This window comes from Myotis myotis, unplaced genomic scaffold (assembly GCF_014108235.1).
Source record: "Myotis myotis isolate mMyoMyo1 unplaced genomic scaffold, mMyoMyo1.p scaffold_m19_p_1, whole genome shotgun sequence".
In the NCBI taxonomy this organism is placed as follows: domain Eukaryota; kingdom Metazoa; phylum Chordata; class Mammalia; order Chiroptera; family Vespertilionidae; genus Myotis; species Myotis myotis.
In genome coordinates this window covers 114,603,619-114,619,665 of record NW_023416313.1, presented here as the reverse complement: position 1 = coordinate 114,619,665, position 16,047 = coordinate 114,603,619, and the positions used below count along the sequence as shown (strand labels likewise).

At 42.1% G+C, this 16,047-nt stretch overlaps 1 protein-coding gene across 4 annotated transcripts in view; it reads left to right on the top strand.

The window, feature by feature from the left end:
* ADPGK (ADP dependent glucokinase) overlaps positions 1-16,047 on the top strand; it is a 39,290-nt gene that overhangs the window by 6,281 nt on the left and 16,962 nt on the right. For 2 of the 4 annotated variants that reach the window (XM_036348389.1, XM_036348383.1), the window contains exons 2-3: positions 5,999-6,224; positions 9,782-9,844. The exons of 1 other annotated variant lie outside the window; for it this stretch is intronic. In XM_036348389.1, coding sequence (XP_036204282.1) covers positions 5,999-6,224; positions 9,782-9,844 — 289 coding nt within the window. The remainder of the gene's footprint in view (positions 1-5,998; positions 6,225-9,781; positions 9,845-16,047) is intronic. One more of the 4 variants, XM_036348399.1, reaches the window with a different exon arrangement.

Here is a 16,047-nt window from a genome sequence, read left to right as displayed (position 1 = left end):
GATTTTTATCCTGAAGATGGGGTTGTGCAGGAGAAGGTGCAGTTCTTGTGCCAGAATCCTGTTTGAGGTGTGTGTGATAGTTTGACTTACTAGGAGAACACACACACACACACACACACACACACACACACACACAGTTTAATGTGATTCATAAGGAGGAACGTACTGAGACACTGACGCTAGTTAAGAGGCCAATGTAAGGTCTGCGTGAAGGGAGAAAATAGCCTTTTCTTGCTTTCCAATGGTGCCAAACACATGAGATTTGATAGGTTGAAAGTGCTAAAGAAAACTATCAAAAATGACAGATTTTTAGTATTTAGGATCTTACAGCAATCTTCTATAGGTAGATACAGATATTGTCATCCAGTTTTCACAGATGAGTAGACTGAAGCTTAGAAACATTGATTTGCCCAAGACCACAATTAGCAAATGCCAGAGGCCCAACTCAAACCCATTTCTGGCCCCTCCATGTTCATGCCACAGTGTTGCTACTAAGAGATTAAGAAAAAGGAACAAGTTCCTGGTGCAAGGTAACCAGTTTGATTTCAAAGGAGGTGGTGTGGAATTGCAGGTAAACAGAGCCACAGCTGCTGACTACAAGAGGCTGGAGGTAGGAGCATATTGAGGAGTAGGGTTGGTTGCAGATTTTGGAGATGCCAGAACTTAGGTTGAAGCCAGAGAGTGGATAGCATCACCCAAGAAGAGAACAAGAAAGGAAGGTAAATGGCAAGGATGGCATTTGAGGAGGCACTGTCATGTCAGGGGTTGGTGGATCAGAACCAGAGAAATAAAAGATAAAGGAGTTTTAAGAAAATGGTCAGTGCCAAGTCCACCACCACATCTTTCTAGAATGTGTCCCACCTCCCCACTTCAAATCGGACCCTGGTACCTAAGACTCATTGGGTAAACGATGAACCCCTCATCCTTGGGAACAATCCCTTTATGTTCCCCCATACCTGGCTTCACCCTCACCTTTGAAACCTATCTTGCTCTTCTCCCCTATTCAAACACTCCATTCTGACTAGATCAGCATTCTTATGGTGTCCAAACACAAAGTTAATGCCTTCTTCACATCTTTGCCTATGGGTGCTTCCTGCCTGGGCTCCAGTATCAGATAAATCTGGATTTGAAACTGGCTCCTCCATTCTTCGCCTTTGGAATGTTACAGGACTTCTCTTTCTCAGTGGAAAGTAATGATGACTACCCTCCTGTCTTATGACATTTTGCAAATTGGTGTTATCTACCTGAAAATGCCTGCCTTCTTTCTCCAGAGCACCATCCAAGGGTCAGCTCTGGGACGATTGCCTCTTCCCTTTTGGATTTCTACAGTTCTGAACTTTGTAGTGATTATGATTAACTCTTATAACATCTCAGGTGTGGCGTTACAGCTAAAAAGAACCCTAGGAAACATTTTACAGATGATGAAACAGAAGGGAAATGACAATGTCATCAGTGGTCAAGGGGGTCTCTGGCCAGAGATAGTACTCTGCTTCCCCAGTTCTTGTCTTGCTTGTAGGAATGAATTCAAACAAGAGACAACAAATGGCAGCAAAAGCAGGTGAGGATTTATTTGTAGGGAAAAAAATACACTCAGATAGGACCCGAGTGGGCAACTCAGCTGGCTGAATCCAAAGCAAGTGCCCTGCTTGGTTGGGTTTGGGATATTTATATCCCTAGACTGGAGTACCCCTCAGTAAGTCTCCCCCTCCCTTGTTTCTCAACACACACACACACACACAAAACTGTATCTTTAAGCTACAAGGCCCCTTCATCTAGGTGTTATGCCACTGGTTAGACCACATCCTGGAGGGCTCTGAATCTTTCCTGCTCACGTAGGGGCCTGCCACCTCCATTGTCTCTTTTCAGTTTGTCATGTCTCACACGTACTTCCTGCAAGTCCCAGCTGCCTCTCCCAACCTCTCCCAGCTTATATCTTTCTAGCTGCCTACTGTAACAATAAGAACCATTGCTGTGCCTTTAAGGAACTTACAGTCTAGAATGGAGAACTGTGTCCTCTTCCCTGCCCCCAACCCATCTCTAATAATAGGCAAGGAAGCCCAGGCTTCCAGCTCCCTCTGCTTGCCCCTTCAGCCTCTTGTTTGGGCATTCAGCATCTGTTGTCTTGCTTTTATTTTCCAGTTATTTCTTCTGTGTCTATGGTTTCTCCAAACGCATTGCAATCTTTTATATATTTTTTACTAAAGTGTGAAATTCTGCCTGTCACGTAAGCACAATTTTGTCTTCTGATTCTTTTGTCCCCTCCCTCCCTCCCTCTATTTCCTAATAATGAAGCACCTTCACCTGTACAGTGTGCTTGCTTACATTTTAGCATGCTGTTGCATGAGGTAAGTGCAGGGAAAGATTCCTGCTCTGGTTAAACTTTAATGATATATGTCTAGAAAGCACATGTAAAAATACTGAGTTTGGCACATAGTAGATGCCAGTGATCTTTTTATTTTTATAAGTGACCAAATACAAAGTTTTCCTCTATAAGATTGTTTTCCCCCTAGTATTCATGACATGATTGGGGAGGGTGGTGAAAAATGTTACTTTAGCCCTAGCCGGTTTGGCTCAGTGGATAGAGCCTCGGCCTGTGGACTGAAGGGTCCCAGGTTCAATTCTGGCCAAGGGCACATGCCCAGGTTGCGGGCTCGATCCCCAGTAGGAGGTGTGCCGGAGGCAGCCAATCAATGATTCTTTCTCATCATTGATGTTTCTATCTCTCTCGCTCCCTCTCCCTTCCTCTCTGAAATCAATAAAGATATGTATATATTTTTTAAATGTTGCTTTGGTACTTACGTTTTTTAAACTCAAAATTAGCCCTGTTGTGTTTTGTCTTGTGTTGCAAAATATGTTGAACGTTATTCTTTCAGATTTATTATTTTGTAACTTTTGCAAACTCAATTTCCTCCATTATCATCATCTTTGAAGAATCACACTTTGTTTAAGGTCTCAGCAGAACTAGATATGGAGGTGGTGTGTTTATTGAAGTCATTACTAGTATTTCCAGTATCTGGGTATCTCTCAGTATCTGAATTTTTGCTGTCCAGACTCAGAACCCAAGTCCATTTGAATACACTTTCCAGATAGAACTGTTTGGTGGAAATAGTATCCCTGGCTACCCAAACTCTCACTGTGTGAAACCTACTAAAGTCAAGGATCCCTGTATTCCTACAAAGATTCTACCCTACGAACATCTAATGTTGCATTTGTAGGAATACAGGACACTGTCTGAGGTGGAATTAGGACACATTACAAGGTGTATTTGGTTTATGATCACATAAGGCTGTGAAAGAAATTTGTTTTAAATATGTTTTTCAGCACCTGCCACATGCATGTCAATGTGTTTTATGCTCTAAAAGACATGTTAGTGCTTAGAGCCTTTCCAGTTGACCAGAGTAATTATGTGCCCTTGATTTTAAAAGAATAAGAATATTTGAGTATTTAAATGTTTAAATTTTTGTAGACAAAATTCTTTCTTAAATATAGGCTCCATAGAGAAAGAACTAATAAAAGAATTCTTACCATAGGATGCAATCAGTTACTGTCATGAGGAGGGATGTGTCTCTTTCTCAACCTTGTAAGCCTTGAGTGTTGTAAATAATATCTAGCCTACATACAAACCTTTAAAAAGTGTTATTTGTTGTCCTGGCCTGTGTTGCTCAGTGGTTAGACTGTTGGCCCATGCATCCAAGGGTCACAGGTTCACGAGTCAAGGAAAGGCACATACCTGGGTTACAGGTTCAATTCCCAGCACCATCATAGTGGATGCGGGAGGCAGCCAATCAATGTGTGTCTCTCACATCAATGTTTCTCTCTCTCTCTCTCTCTCTCTCTCTCTCTCCCATCTCTCTTCTACTCTCTCTGAAAATCAATGGGAAAAAAATATCCTCAGGTGAGGATTAACAAAACAAACAAACCAAAAAAATATTACTTGTCTTATCTAATAAAAGAGAAACATGCAAATTGACTGTACCTCCACTACACACATAAGCCATGCCCACAAGCCAATCAGAGCGACTATTTGCAAATTAACCCAACCAAGATGGCGGCCAGCAGCCACAGAACTGGAGCAAGCAGGAGGCTTGGTTGCCCCAGCGATGGAGGAAGCCAAGCTTCCCACCTGCCCTGGCTGGCTGTGGCCTTGGCTCAAAGGCAACAAAGTTTCAATTATAGAAGATAAATAAATCCAAGATACCTGCTTCCAGCCAGCCTCCACTGGGAGCTTGGGTGGCTGGGGGCTGTGGCCAGCCTGCAAACAGCCATCAGCCCCTCACCCAGGATGGCCACACCCTCATGAGGTGAGGGTCCCTGCTGGGGGTCTTGGCCAGCCTGCAAACAGCCATCAGCCACTCACTCAGGCTGGCCTCAGCCTCATGGGGTGAGGGTCCCCACTGGGGGCCTTGGCCAGCCTGAAAACAGTCATCAGCCCCTCACCCAGGCTGGCCAGGCACCCCAGGGGAAACCCCCACCCTGAAGGGGCTGTGGCCAGCCTGCAAACAGCCATCAGCCCCTAACTCAGGCTGGCCACACCTTCATGGGGTGAGGGTCCCTGCTGGGGGGCTTGGCCAGCCTGCAAACAGCCATCAGCCCCTCACCCAGGCTGGCCAGGCACCCCAGAGGGGACCCCCCCAGCCTGAAGGGTCTGTGGCCAGCCTGCAAACAGCCATCAGCCACTCACCCAGGCTGGCCAGGCACTCCAGCGGGGACCCCCACCCTGAAGGGGATGTGGCCAGCCTGAAAACAGCCCTCAGCCCCTCACCCAGGCTGGCCAGGCACCCCAGCGGGATCCCCACCCTGATCTGGGACACCCTTCAGGGCAAACCAGCCGGCCCCCACCCATGCACCAGGCCTCTATCCTACATAATAAAAGGCTAATATGTAAATTGACCCTAACAGCAGAACGACTGGTCACTATGACACAAACTGACCACCAGGGGGCAGACACTCAATGCAGGAGTTGCCCCCTGGTGGTCAGTGCGCTCCCACAGGGGGAGCTCTGCTCAGCCACAAGCCAGGCTGACGGTTGCCAGTACAGAGGTGGTGGTGGGAGCCTCTCCTGCCTCCTCAGGAGCTCTAAGGATGTCCAACTGCAGCTTAGGCCTGCTCCCCGCTGGCAAGTGGACATCCCCCGAGGGCTCCCGGGCTGCCAGAGGGATGTCTGACTTCCAGTTAAGCCAGCAGGTGGACATCCACCAAGGGGTCCCAGACTGCGAGAGGGCACAGGCTGGGCTGAGGGACCCCCCCCCCCCCCCGAGTGCACAAATTTTTGTGCACCGGGCCTCTAGTTAAGTTATAAAAGTAATGTGTGCTTATAAACATTAGAAATGTATCTAATAAAAAATAAAATCCTTACCACAATCTCATTCCTCTTAGAGTTTGCAATCATTAATGATTTGGTGTATTAATTTCCAGATCAAGATATTTTTTAAAGCAGCTAGAAAGGAAACATAGGTATATATTTCACACTAAAATTAAATCCATCCAGTTTCCTTTATTGATGAGTTTACCTTCTGGTTTCAAAGCTGCCCAGAATTAACCTGGAAGCCCAGCCACCTTTATCACCAGGAGCTGTTTTGGTTGGCCTGCTTTGAGCCTCACTCTTCTCAGAGGTTGGGAGCTGCCTATGTAGTCATCTAGCCCCACTGCTAAGAATGACATCTCCACTTGTCAGAGCCAGGAATAGTGAATTGCAGGGAGGGGGTGTGGATAGACCTCAACCAGCTACCCAAATTATTCAGCCCTTTTAGGGTATGACTTTTAGCAAAGAAACACTGACATACAAGCCAGAACTTTCTTCTTTTTTTAACCATTTGTACACCATACTCATCTATAATCCGCAAGCAGCGGACCTTTTTTAATTAAATTCAAAATATCGTGGCAGTTAACTGGTTAAAATCCTCACCAGAGGATATTTTTTTCCATTGATTCTTAGAGAGTGGAAGGGGGGAGTGGGGCTTCTGCTCATTTCTCTCATGGTCTATGTCCTTCCTTCCAGAGTCAATGCATGTGTGGATGTGGTGCTCTCAGGGGTGAAGCTTTTGCAGGCACTTGGCCTGAATCCTGGGGATGGGAAAGATCACTCCATCCTGCATTCAAAGAATGATCTGAAAGAAACCTTCACTCACTTCATGGGGAAGGGAGCAGCTGCAGAGCGCTTCTTCAGCGATAAGGAAACTTTCCATGACGTGGCCCAAGTTGCATCGAAGTTCCCAGGAGCCCAGGTCTGTTTTGTTCACTAGCAGTAAGTTAAGATAAGATGCGAAAAGATACCTTTTCTCTATGGTTCCTAGAAGCAACCAAGCAACTTCTTCCTCCAGTTTGCCCAAGGGGATGACTGTTGGGAATCCAGTTCTGCAATGTTTTCTTTTATAAAACTGTTTATCTGACCTTCTCTTAACTCTGCTGCTTCTGGTCAGATCAATTCAACCAGCGTTTATGGAGAATATTTACTAAAATTTTGGTTCTGGTTCATCCATGTTACCCATGTTTAAGGTAGGAAAGATATCTACTGACTGGTTTGGATATTGCTTGTGGCTGATAACATGCGGTAACCCTAACATGGCCTAGTCCTTCCTGAGCAGAAGACAAGGCCAAACCCACAGGGAACTAGCTCCAGCCTTTGCCTGGCCTCACCTCTGTTCCGCTGGTCCCAAGCAATGTTTCTCCACCTCAGCGCTACAGACATGTGCGGCTGGACAGTTCTTTGTCTTGGGGGTTTTCCTGCACATTGTAAGATGTTTAGCAGCATCTCTGGCCTCTACCCATTAGATGACAGTAGCACTTCCTCTTTTCCCAAACTGTGACAGTTAAAAGTGTTTCCAGGGTGGGGAAGAGGAAGGAAGTAAAATCACCCCAGGTAGAGAACTTCAGGATTAGACTGGTGATTCTCAGAGTTGAACATGTGCATCAGAATCACTTGGATGTGGTATTGAAAACACAGATTCTTGGGGCCCAGAGTTTCTGATTCAGTGTATGTGGGATGGGACCCAAGAATTTATCCTTCTGGCAAGTTTCCTGGTTATATTGATGCTATTGTGCTGAGAACGTTGTTTTGAGAATCACAAGTACACAGGGTAGAACCTGTCAGAGATAGAATTAGGGGAACCCCAAGCCCATCTGGTGATGATAAACTGAGCTCTGGGGCCTGCAAGGTCCAGACAGCTTCCAAGAGGCTCACTCGGAGTAAGAAGCAATGCTGGGGCAGGAGACCTGACCAACCATGGCTTTTGCCCTGGGCCCAGCACACCTGTTTGTCACACATGCACTTATGCCTCTTGAGGTTGAATTTTGGTTGTTTGTTTAAACATCTCTCCGCCCCACTCCATCTTATTCCTGATTCTTCTTACCTAAAATCTTCCTTTGGCTAGTTACCTAACTCTGGGTGTGACTCTTTCTAGGGAAGCTCTTAATGCCATTTTTAATTAGTACCTTCCACAGGCTATTTTTTATGACCACTTTTATTTTGATAACTTTTAAGATTTTAACATTGCTGTTTTTTTTCCTTTGAAGCTGCCCATTAGAACATTAGAAATGGGCATGGGCATTACCCAGCTGAGTTTCTAAAGGAATAGCAACTGTTAAAATTTCATGTATGATCATTTTGCATCTGAGCTCAGTAGTGAAGGTCTAATCTCTTATGAAAGATCTTGATAGTTTTAACATGATGACAAGTCTACTGTTTAAGGCAGTGGTTCTCAACCTTCCTAATGCCGCGACCCTTTAATACAGTTCCTCATGTTGTGGTGACCCCCAATTTCATTGTTACAAATTGAACATAATTAAAGCATAGTGATTAATCACAAAAACAATATGTAATTATATATGTGTTTTCCGATGGTCTTAGGCGACCCCTGTGAAAGGGTCGTTCAACCCCCAAAGGGGTCGAGACCCACAGGTTGAGAACCGCTGGTTTAACGTCTTTGTGATGATGCATTTAAATCACCAATTTGATTTCTGCTTTCTCTGCCTTGAAACTTTTGTTTCATAACAAAAAGTTTCTTTATACAAAATGTAACCTAGCTTTAGATCATCCAAATTATTTCTTATAAAGCCTAAAATGTGTTATTTATTTCCCACTAGGGTGACACTTCATTTGGTGCCTCTTCTAATTCCCTTAAGGCAGATTGACTGATAAACAGCAGTTAGTAACTATTACATGAAAACTTAAATCCACTTCATAGAATCTTAATGTTTCCCCCAAGATATTTAGTAAATTCTAACCATCACAGTTAAATACAAAAAAAAAGGCTAATGTATTAAAGGCCAAATTTTAACCTATGTATCAACAGAAAGTTTTCCCATAGAAAGCTATTACTTTCTCACCTATAGCCAGTGATTGGTTGACACAAACCCTGGGATTACAGTGATGTCTAGCATCTAGAATTGAATTATTTATTTAGTCTGTGCCTCTTTGTGGGGCTGAGGACCAGGAAGGTGAGATGGTAGCATTCTGCCTAAGCAAGACTATTGATAAGGCTTCTCAGCTTTCATAATAGAACATCAGCTTTATCTCCTACTTGTCAGGTTTCCAAAGCACATGAACTCATCTTTAGTCAGCAACATGGAATAGCAGCCTTGAATTATCTGTTCTCTAGCTCTGTGTCCTAGGCTGAGAGATATGATGTTTAGGAAACAGCATTGCCCCTAGGAAAGCCTTTGTATTTCCTAACACATCAATTTGTTTCTGCCTTTTTCTCAAAATGTAACAGCAAACATTTATTGAGCACTTATTATAAGGAAGAAAAAAAAAACAGTCCCTACCCTGAAGGAGCTAGACGTGTACCCAGATGATAATAGCCCCAGTGGACAGGGGTGCTAGTAGTGGTTTGGAGCATAGGGGAAGCAGAGGTTCTGTAATCCTGTCTGGGTAGAGGGGTGTGGAGGCTGGGATGGCAGTGGAGAAGAGGAAATAGAAGGCCCTGCAGAAGAGGTGATACTGCAGCTGATTCTTAAGAAGTGATCAGGAATTTACCAGGGTATGAGAAGGGCAGGCATCCTAATCAAACCAAAAGCATATGCTAAAGGCACACAGAGGAACGCAGACTTGGAGAACTGGAAGCATTGGTGTGGAAGGCAGGAGGTGAAGGTGAGCAGGGGCAGCTCAAGAAGCCCTGTGTGCCTCACTTAGGAGTTGGATTTCAGTTCATTGTAGTGTTTATTGGATGACTTTCAGAAGGAGAGTGACATAATCATAAACTCTTAGAAGGATTATGGTGCAGAAGATAAGATCTGTGCACACTTGTCCTTTTTCCTTTATCTGTTCTGTCTGCCTAGAGCAGTGATGGCGAACCTTTTGAGCTTGGCATGTCAGCATTTTGAAAAACCCTAACTTAACTCTGGTGCCGTGTCACATATAGAAATTTTTTGATATTTGCAATCATAGTAAAACAAAGACTTATATTTTTGATATTTATTTTATATATTTAAATACCATTTAACAAAGAAAAACCAACCAAAAAAATGAGTTTGCATGTCACCTCTGACACGTGTGTCATAGGTTTGCCATCACTGGCCTAGAAGCTCAAGGCCAAATTTGATCCAGGGTTAAGACAATTATACTAATTACCATGGTTAGCATATTTGTTTTCTTCACCTTTCCTTAAAACTCATAGTCCATTTACCTGTGGGTTTAATGTTTTATTAGCTTTACCTCAATGTCCTTGCAAAGTCACCTCAAAATAATTTTTGGAAAAATATAGAATTCAAAATTTAAAAATTATTAAGGTTTGATAACATGATTGTGCTAAATACTGTCTAATAACCTTGAACTATCTTACAGCACTATGTAGGAGGAAATGCAGCTTTAATTGGACAGAAATTTGCAGCCAACTCAGATCTAAAGGTAGGTCAAATTCCCAGATTAAAACCTGTCCCTTTCACTACTTTCCAATAATTTTAGGAGCAAGAATGAATACTTTAGTCCTGACTGGTTTGACTCAGTGGATAGAGCATCGGCCTGTGGACTGAAGGGTCCCAGGTTCAATTCCGGTCAAGGGCATGTAACCTTGGTTGCGGGCACATCCCCAGTAGGGGGTGTGCAGGAGGCAGCTGATTGATGTTTCTAACTCTCTATCCCTCTCCCTTTCTCTCTGTAAAAAATTAATAAAATATGTTTTTTAAAAAAAGAATGAATACCTTATTCAATGTACAGACCACCTACTATGTGCCCTGGGCCTCTTGTTAGGAGCCAGTCCTATCTAATAAAAGAGTAATATGCAAATTGACCATCACTCCAACACACAAGATGGCCTGCAGGGGATGGCAGTTGGGGGCAACCCGGCCTGCAGAGGAGGGCAGTTGGGGGGCCAGGCCTGCAGGGGAGGGCAGTTGGGGGGGGCCAGGCCTTCAGGGGAGGGCAGTTGGGGGGATCAGGCCTGCAGGGAAGGGCAGTTGGGGGCAATCGGGCCGACAAGGGAGCAGTTAGGAGTCGATCAGGCTGGCAGGGGAGGGGTTAGAGGTGATCAGGCTGGCAGGCAGAAGCAGTTAGGGGCAATCAGGCAGGCAGGCAAGCAGGCGAGCAGTTGGGAGCCAGCAGTCCTGGATTGTGAGAGGGATGTCCCAGATTGGAGAGGGTGCAAGCTGGGCTGAGGGACACACATACACCCCAGCTCCCCACCCCACCCTCCACCCCACCCCCACGTGCACGAATTTCATGCACTGCGCCTCTAGTAAAATAATAGGAGTATAGTAGCAGTTAATGCTTCCTGAGTGCTTACTTTGTGTCTGACATTGTCTTTACCCCATATTTTTTTAGTGATTTACATAGATTATATAATTTAATTCTTACAACAACCTCTAAGGCTAATACTGGTGTTGGTACTGTTATTATCTTTCCACATGAAGCATAAGGCATAGAACAACACAGCTAATAAATGGAACTATTCCAACCTAGGACCTGGAGTCCACGTTCTTAAGTAATGTATCATGTAATGGTTAAAAGTATGTAGGCTTTGGAGTCAGTGCCTGAGACTGGGGGTTATACAGTGATGAGAGAAAACTTAGTTGGCTCTGTTGGTGAGCCTAGATCCAGTGTTGAAAAACGAAGTCCACTAATGGAGGTCAGTAGGAGGGTATCTTCAAGTCTTCAACTATTAGTTTAATAGAATTCAAAATTCCTGCTGTTCAGAATAACATCTGAATAAGAAGGTTCTTTTGCTGAGCGGAATAGGGAGGCCAGCATGGTTACTGCTGTTGCCCTACTGTGAAATGATTAAGTTTGGATTAGAGCAGCCAGAAAAGGAGAAGCTCATCTGTTAAGCTTACTAAGATGGAATCACTCGGTGCTAGACCATACTTGAGGGCAAAGAAGAGAGATTAACAAAGCTGATATCGGAGTAAGCAAACTTGACAAGTGTGGAATAGATGTGGCTACTGACAATGGAGAAAAGGAACCTTAAACAGTTTGGAAGAACCAGCCTGGAAATAGAAATGTGGGTCACGGGCAGAGATGGACCCAGTAATATAGATAGCTGATCAGCAGTTTGAGGGGGGAATTTATTTGGAGCCATGCTGTACAGCAGAAGATGGATGTGCTTATATGTGGAGAGCATAGTAAAGTGTGAACATTTGTATTTTAAAAATAATTAACGTTCTCATGAAGTATTAGAGTGGAAAATAATGATTTTATAGTCATTATCTTTGTAGATAGTAATTAACTCCCAAGTAGAGAAGATTAGAAATTCCAGGGCTAACCTTCAGAAATACTACCAGCTAATAGATAAAAGGAAAGAAAAGATCAATCATATGCTCATTAGAGAGTGCCTGTGTCCTTCCCATTAGAACCCTGGGTGTTTGTGTGGGTTCCTAAAAGGCCACCTTCCTGACTCTGAGAAGTAATTCTGGCCTCTGGGAGGACAGCACTCTGGAAGTCCTGGGTTATTAATACAAGATTGACTTTTCAATATTGACCTCCCCTGAGACAGCATTTGCTGTTGTTCTCTGGAGAAGCTGGGCCTGGGACCAGTCTCGTTGGGAAGCACTCTGGTAAAACAACATTCTGACCTTAGTAGGATATTGAGCAAAGAAAGGGGGTATCTGTTACTCAGTCCTCACAATAATCTTAGAAAGTATGGTGTTATCATCCTTTTAAAGATGAAAGATCCAGAGAAGTAATGTGCCCAAGGTCATCTAGCCAGGAAATGATAGAGCCAGGATTCAAAGGCCAGGCTCTGCCATGATCTCACCACCCTATTCTGCTCTCAGATTTAGTTTAACCTGCCAAAATGCGATCATCTGAGAACTACCAGAGGTTAAGAACTAGGTGTTTTCCAAAGGTAATAATAATAATAGCTAACACTTACATAGGTCTTATTGTATGCCAGGTACTCTATCAAGTGATACACACACACGCACGCACACACACACAAACACACACACACGGTACACATTTCATCTTCAGAATGCCCTATAAGGGAAGTTATATTACCCCATTTTGTAGATCAGAAAAGTGGGGCATGGAAGGTTAAACCCTTATAAAGGGTTGGAGCTGGGATTTAAACCCAAGCAGTCTTGCTCCAGAGTTCATATTTTTAATGACTGCTATAGATTGTGTCTCAGAAATAGACCCTGGTGAATACAGCAAAGGCAGATTTAGTGGACTGGTAGGATAGAAGCCAGATTGCAGAAGGGGAGATTGCCTTTGAGAAAATATATTCTGGATTTCATCAAATGATGCATCTAATAAGATGATTGTATTGGTTTTTGGTTTTTTAGTTTGGTATATGGTAATTACATTGATTTTCAAATGTTAAGCCAACCTTGCATCCCTGAGGTAAACCCCACTTGGTTCTGATGTATTTATTTTCTGTTTTATCTATTGTTGGATTTAGTTTACTAAAATTTTGTTTTAAATTTTTATGTCTATTTCCAAGAGGGCTGTGGTCCCTATTTTTATTTTCTTGTATGTCTGGATTTGGTATCAAGGTAATACTGACCTTTAGAATGAGTTGGAAATATTTAGATTTTTTTTTTAAGAGTTTGTGTAGAATTTATATTATACCTTCCTTAAATGTTTGTAGCATTCACCAGTGAAGCCACTCTAGATCTGGATTTCTTTTTATGTGAAATTATTAACAACTTTTTTTTATCCTCGCCAGAAATATGCCTATTTATTTTTAGAGAGAGAGGAAGAGGGAGAGGAAGGGAGGGAAAGAGAGAGAAGAGAGAAACATCAATCAGTTGCCTCCTGTACCCGCCCCGAGTGTGGATCAAACCCACCACCTAGGTATGTGCCGACTGGGAATCGAACCCACAACCTTCCAGTGTACAGATAACACTCCAACCAACTGAGCCACCTGGCCAGGGCACAACTTTGATTTTTTTAATAGGTATAGAGAAATTCAGATTTTCTCTTTCTTGAATGAGCTTCGGTAATTTTATCCTTTAAGGAATTTATCCATTTCATCTATGATGTTGAACTTATTGACATAAAATTAATCATAATATTCCCTTATCCTTTTAAGATCTTTAGAATCTGTAGTGAAGTTATCGATCTTTTCTGATATAGGTAAATTGTGTTTTTTTCCTTGATCAGTTTGGCTAGAGGTTTATCAGTTTTATTGATCTTATCAAAAAATAATGAGCTTTTGGTTTTATTGATTTTTCTATAGTTTTTTTTTCTTTTCTATTTTATTGGTTTCTGTTTACTTTGCATTTAACTTTCTCTTCTTCTTCTAGTTTCTTAAGAAGTTGAGGTCATTGACTTGAAACCTTTCTTGTTTTCTGATTTAGGATGTTTAATACAATAAATTTTGCTTAAGAATTGTTTTAGCTGCATCCCACAGTTTTTGATGCATTGTGTTTTTATTTTCATTTGGTTGAAATGCTTTCTAATTTCCCTTTCCTTTCTGGAAATAGGCTATTTACTAACCTATCCGTGGACTACTTAGAAGTGTATTAGTTTCTAAATATCTGGGGGTTTTCCAGATTATCTGTTATTGATTTCTATTTTAACTCCACTGTGGTTAGAGTTAAACAATGTGCTTCTCTGACTCCTATTAAATTTATTGAGACTTTTTTATGGCCCAGAGTACGGTTTACCTTGGTGAGTTCTACACAAACTTGACAAGCATGTATATTCTGCTGTTGTTGGGTAGAGTGTTCTATAAACGTCAGTTAGACCACATTGGTTGATAGTGTCATTCTAGCCTTTCTATATTACTGATTTCCCTCTACTTGATTTATTGATTATTGAGAGAGATGTATTGACATCTTCAGCTATAATCGTGGACTTAGATCTATTTCCTTTGCAGTTCTTATAACATTTTGCTTCATGTATTTTTTTAAAAATATATTTTATTGATTTTTTACAGAGAGGAAGGGAGAGGGATAGAGAGCTAGAAACATCGATGAGAGAGAAACATCGACCAGCTGCCTCCTGCACCCCCCCTCACTGGGGATGTGCCCGCAACGAAGGTACATGCCCTTGACCAGAATCGAACCTGGGACCCTTCAGTTCACAGGCTGACGCTCTATCCACTGAGCCAAACTGGTTAGGGCATGCTTCATGTATTTTTAAGCTCTGTTATTAAGTGCTGAACTGCTTAGGATTATTACATCCCTTTATGAATTGAACTCTTTATGATTACCAAGGATAAAGAAAATCATTTTATATAATTATTTGTTCTGAAATCTGTTTTGATTAAAATAACCATTCTAGCTTTCTTTTGATTAGTGTTAGCATGATATATCTTTTTTCATCCTTCTGCTTTTAACCTATTTGTGTCTTTATATTTAAAACATATTTCTCGTAGGCAGCATATAATTGAGGCTTGCTTTTTAATACTTTGACAATCTGTCTTTTAATTGGAGTGTTTAGACGATTTACGTTTAATGTGATGGTTGCTTTATCAGGTTAGGTTTAAATCTGACATCTTGCTACTTATTTTCCATTTGTCCCACCTCTTTACCTTCCCTTTTTTCTCCTTTGCTGCACTCTTTTTTAAAAATATATTTTTTGTATTGATTTCAAAGAGGAGGGGAGAGGGAGAGAGAGATAGAAACATCAATGATGAGAGAATGTCATTGATCGGCTGCCTCCTGCACACCCTCTACTGGGGATCGAGCCCATAACCCAGGCATGTGCCCTGACCGGGAATCGAACCAGGACCTCCTGGATCATAGGTCGCTGCTCAACCACTGAGCCATACCTGCTGGACTTCTGCACTCTTTTTGGATTATTTTCTATGATTTCATATTATCTAGCTTATTAGCTAAAATTCTTTGTGTTGTTCTTTTAGTGATTGCTTTAGGGCTTATAATGTATATTTGCTTATCACAGTCTGATTTCAAGTGATAGTAGTATACTACGTAGAATGTAAGAACTTTACAACAGCGTACACCTTCATTTCTCCCCACTTGTCTTTATACTATTATTGCTATATAGTTTACCTTTACAAATCTTACAAACCTCTGTATGTTGTTAATATTTATAAGCAGTTAATTATCTTTTAAAGAGCTTTAAATAATAAGAAATATGGCTCATCTAGATATTACTTATCCAGCACCATTTGTGGTGCTCTCATTCCTTTGTTTAGAGCTGTATTTCCATCCAGTATCATTTTCCTTCTGCCCGAAGGATCTTTCACATTTTTTATTGTGCAGGTCTGCTGCTGGTGAATCCTCTCAGAATTGTGTATCAGCGAACTCTTTTAAGGAAACTCTTTTAAGATAATTTGCTAAAGTATTTGTAGTGTTCTATAAACGTCACTTGCTTAGTTTTTTCCTGTTTCTTCAGAATCACTGTTCTTTGTTGCCCAATGTCCAAATGTTTTGAAAACCCTTGTTTCACATATTGTATCTGTTTTCCCTTGTTACTATTTTCGGCAGGAAGGAGGGCCCTTGTTACCTTAGCATGAAAACTGAAGTTCTAGTCAAGAATTCAAAAAAATAAAATAAAATGGGAGGGGCATGACTTTTCAGAATTGGCAAATAATGGACATGTGTCAAGGCTGAAAGGGAGTAGTAAGTAGGTCAAGGGGAGAGAGGCATTATTTTCACTCAGAAGCTGGGATTTCTCAGACACATAAAAGTGCCTCTGTACAAACA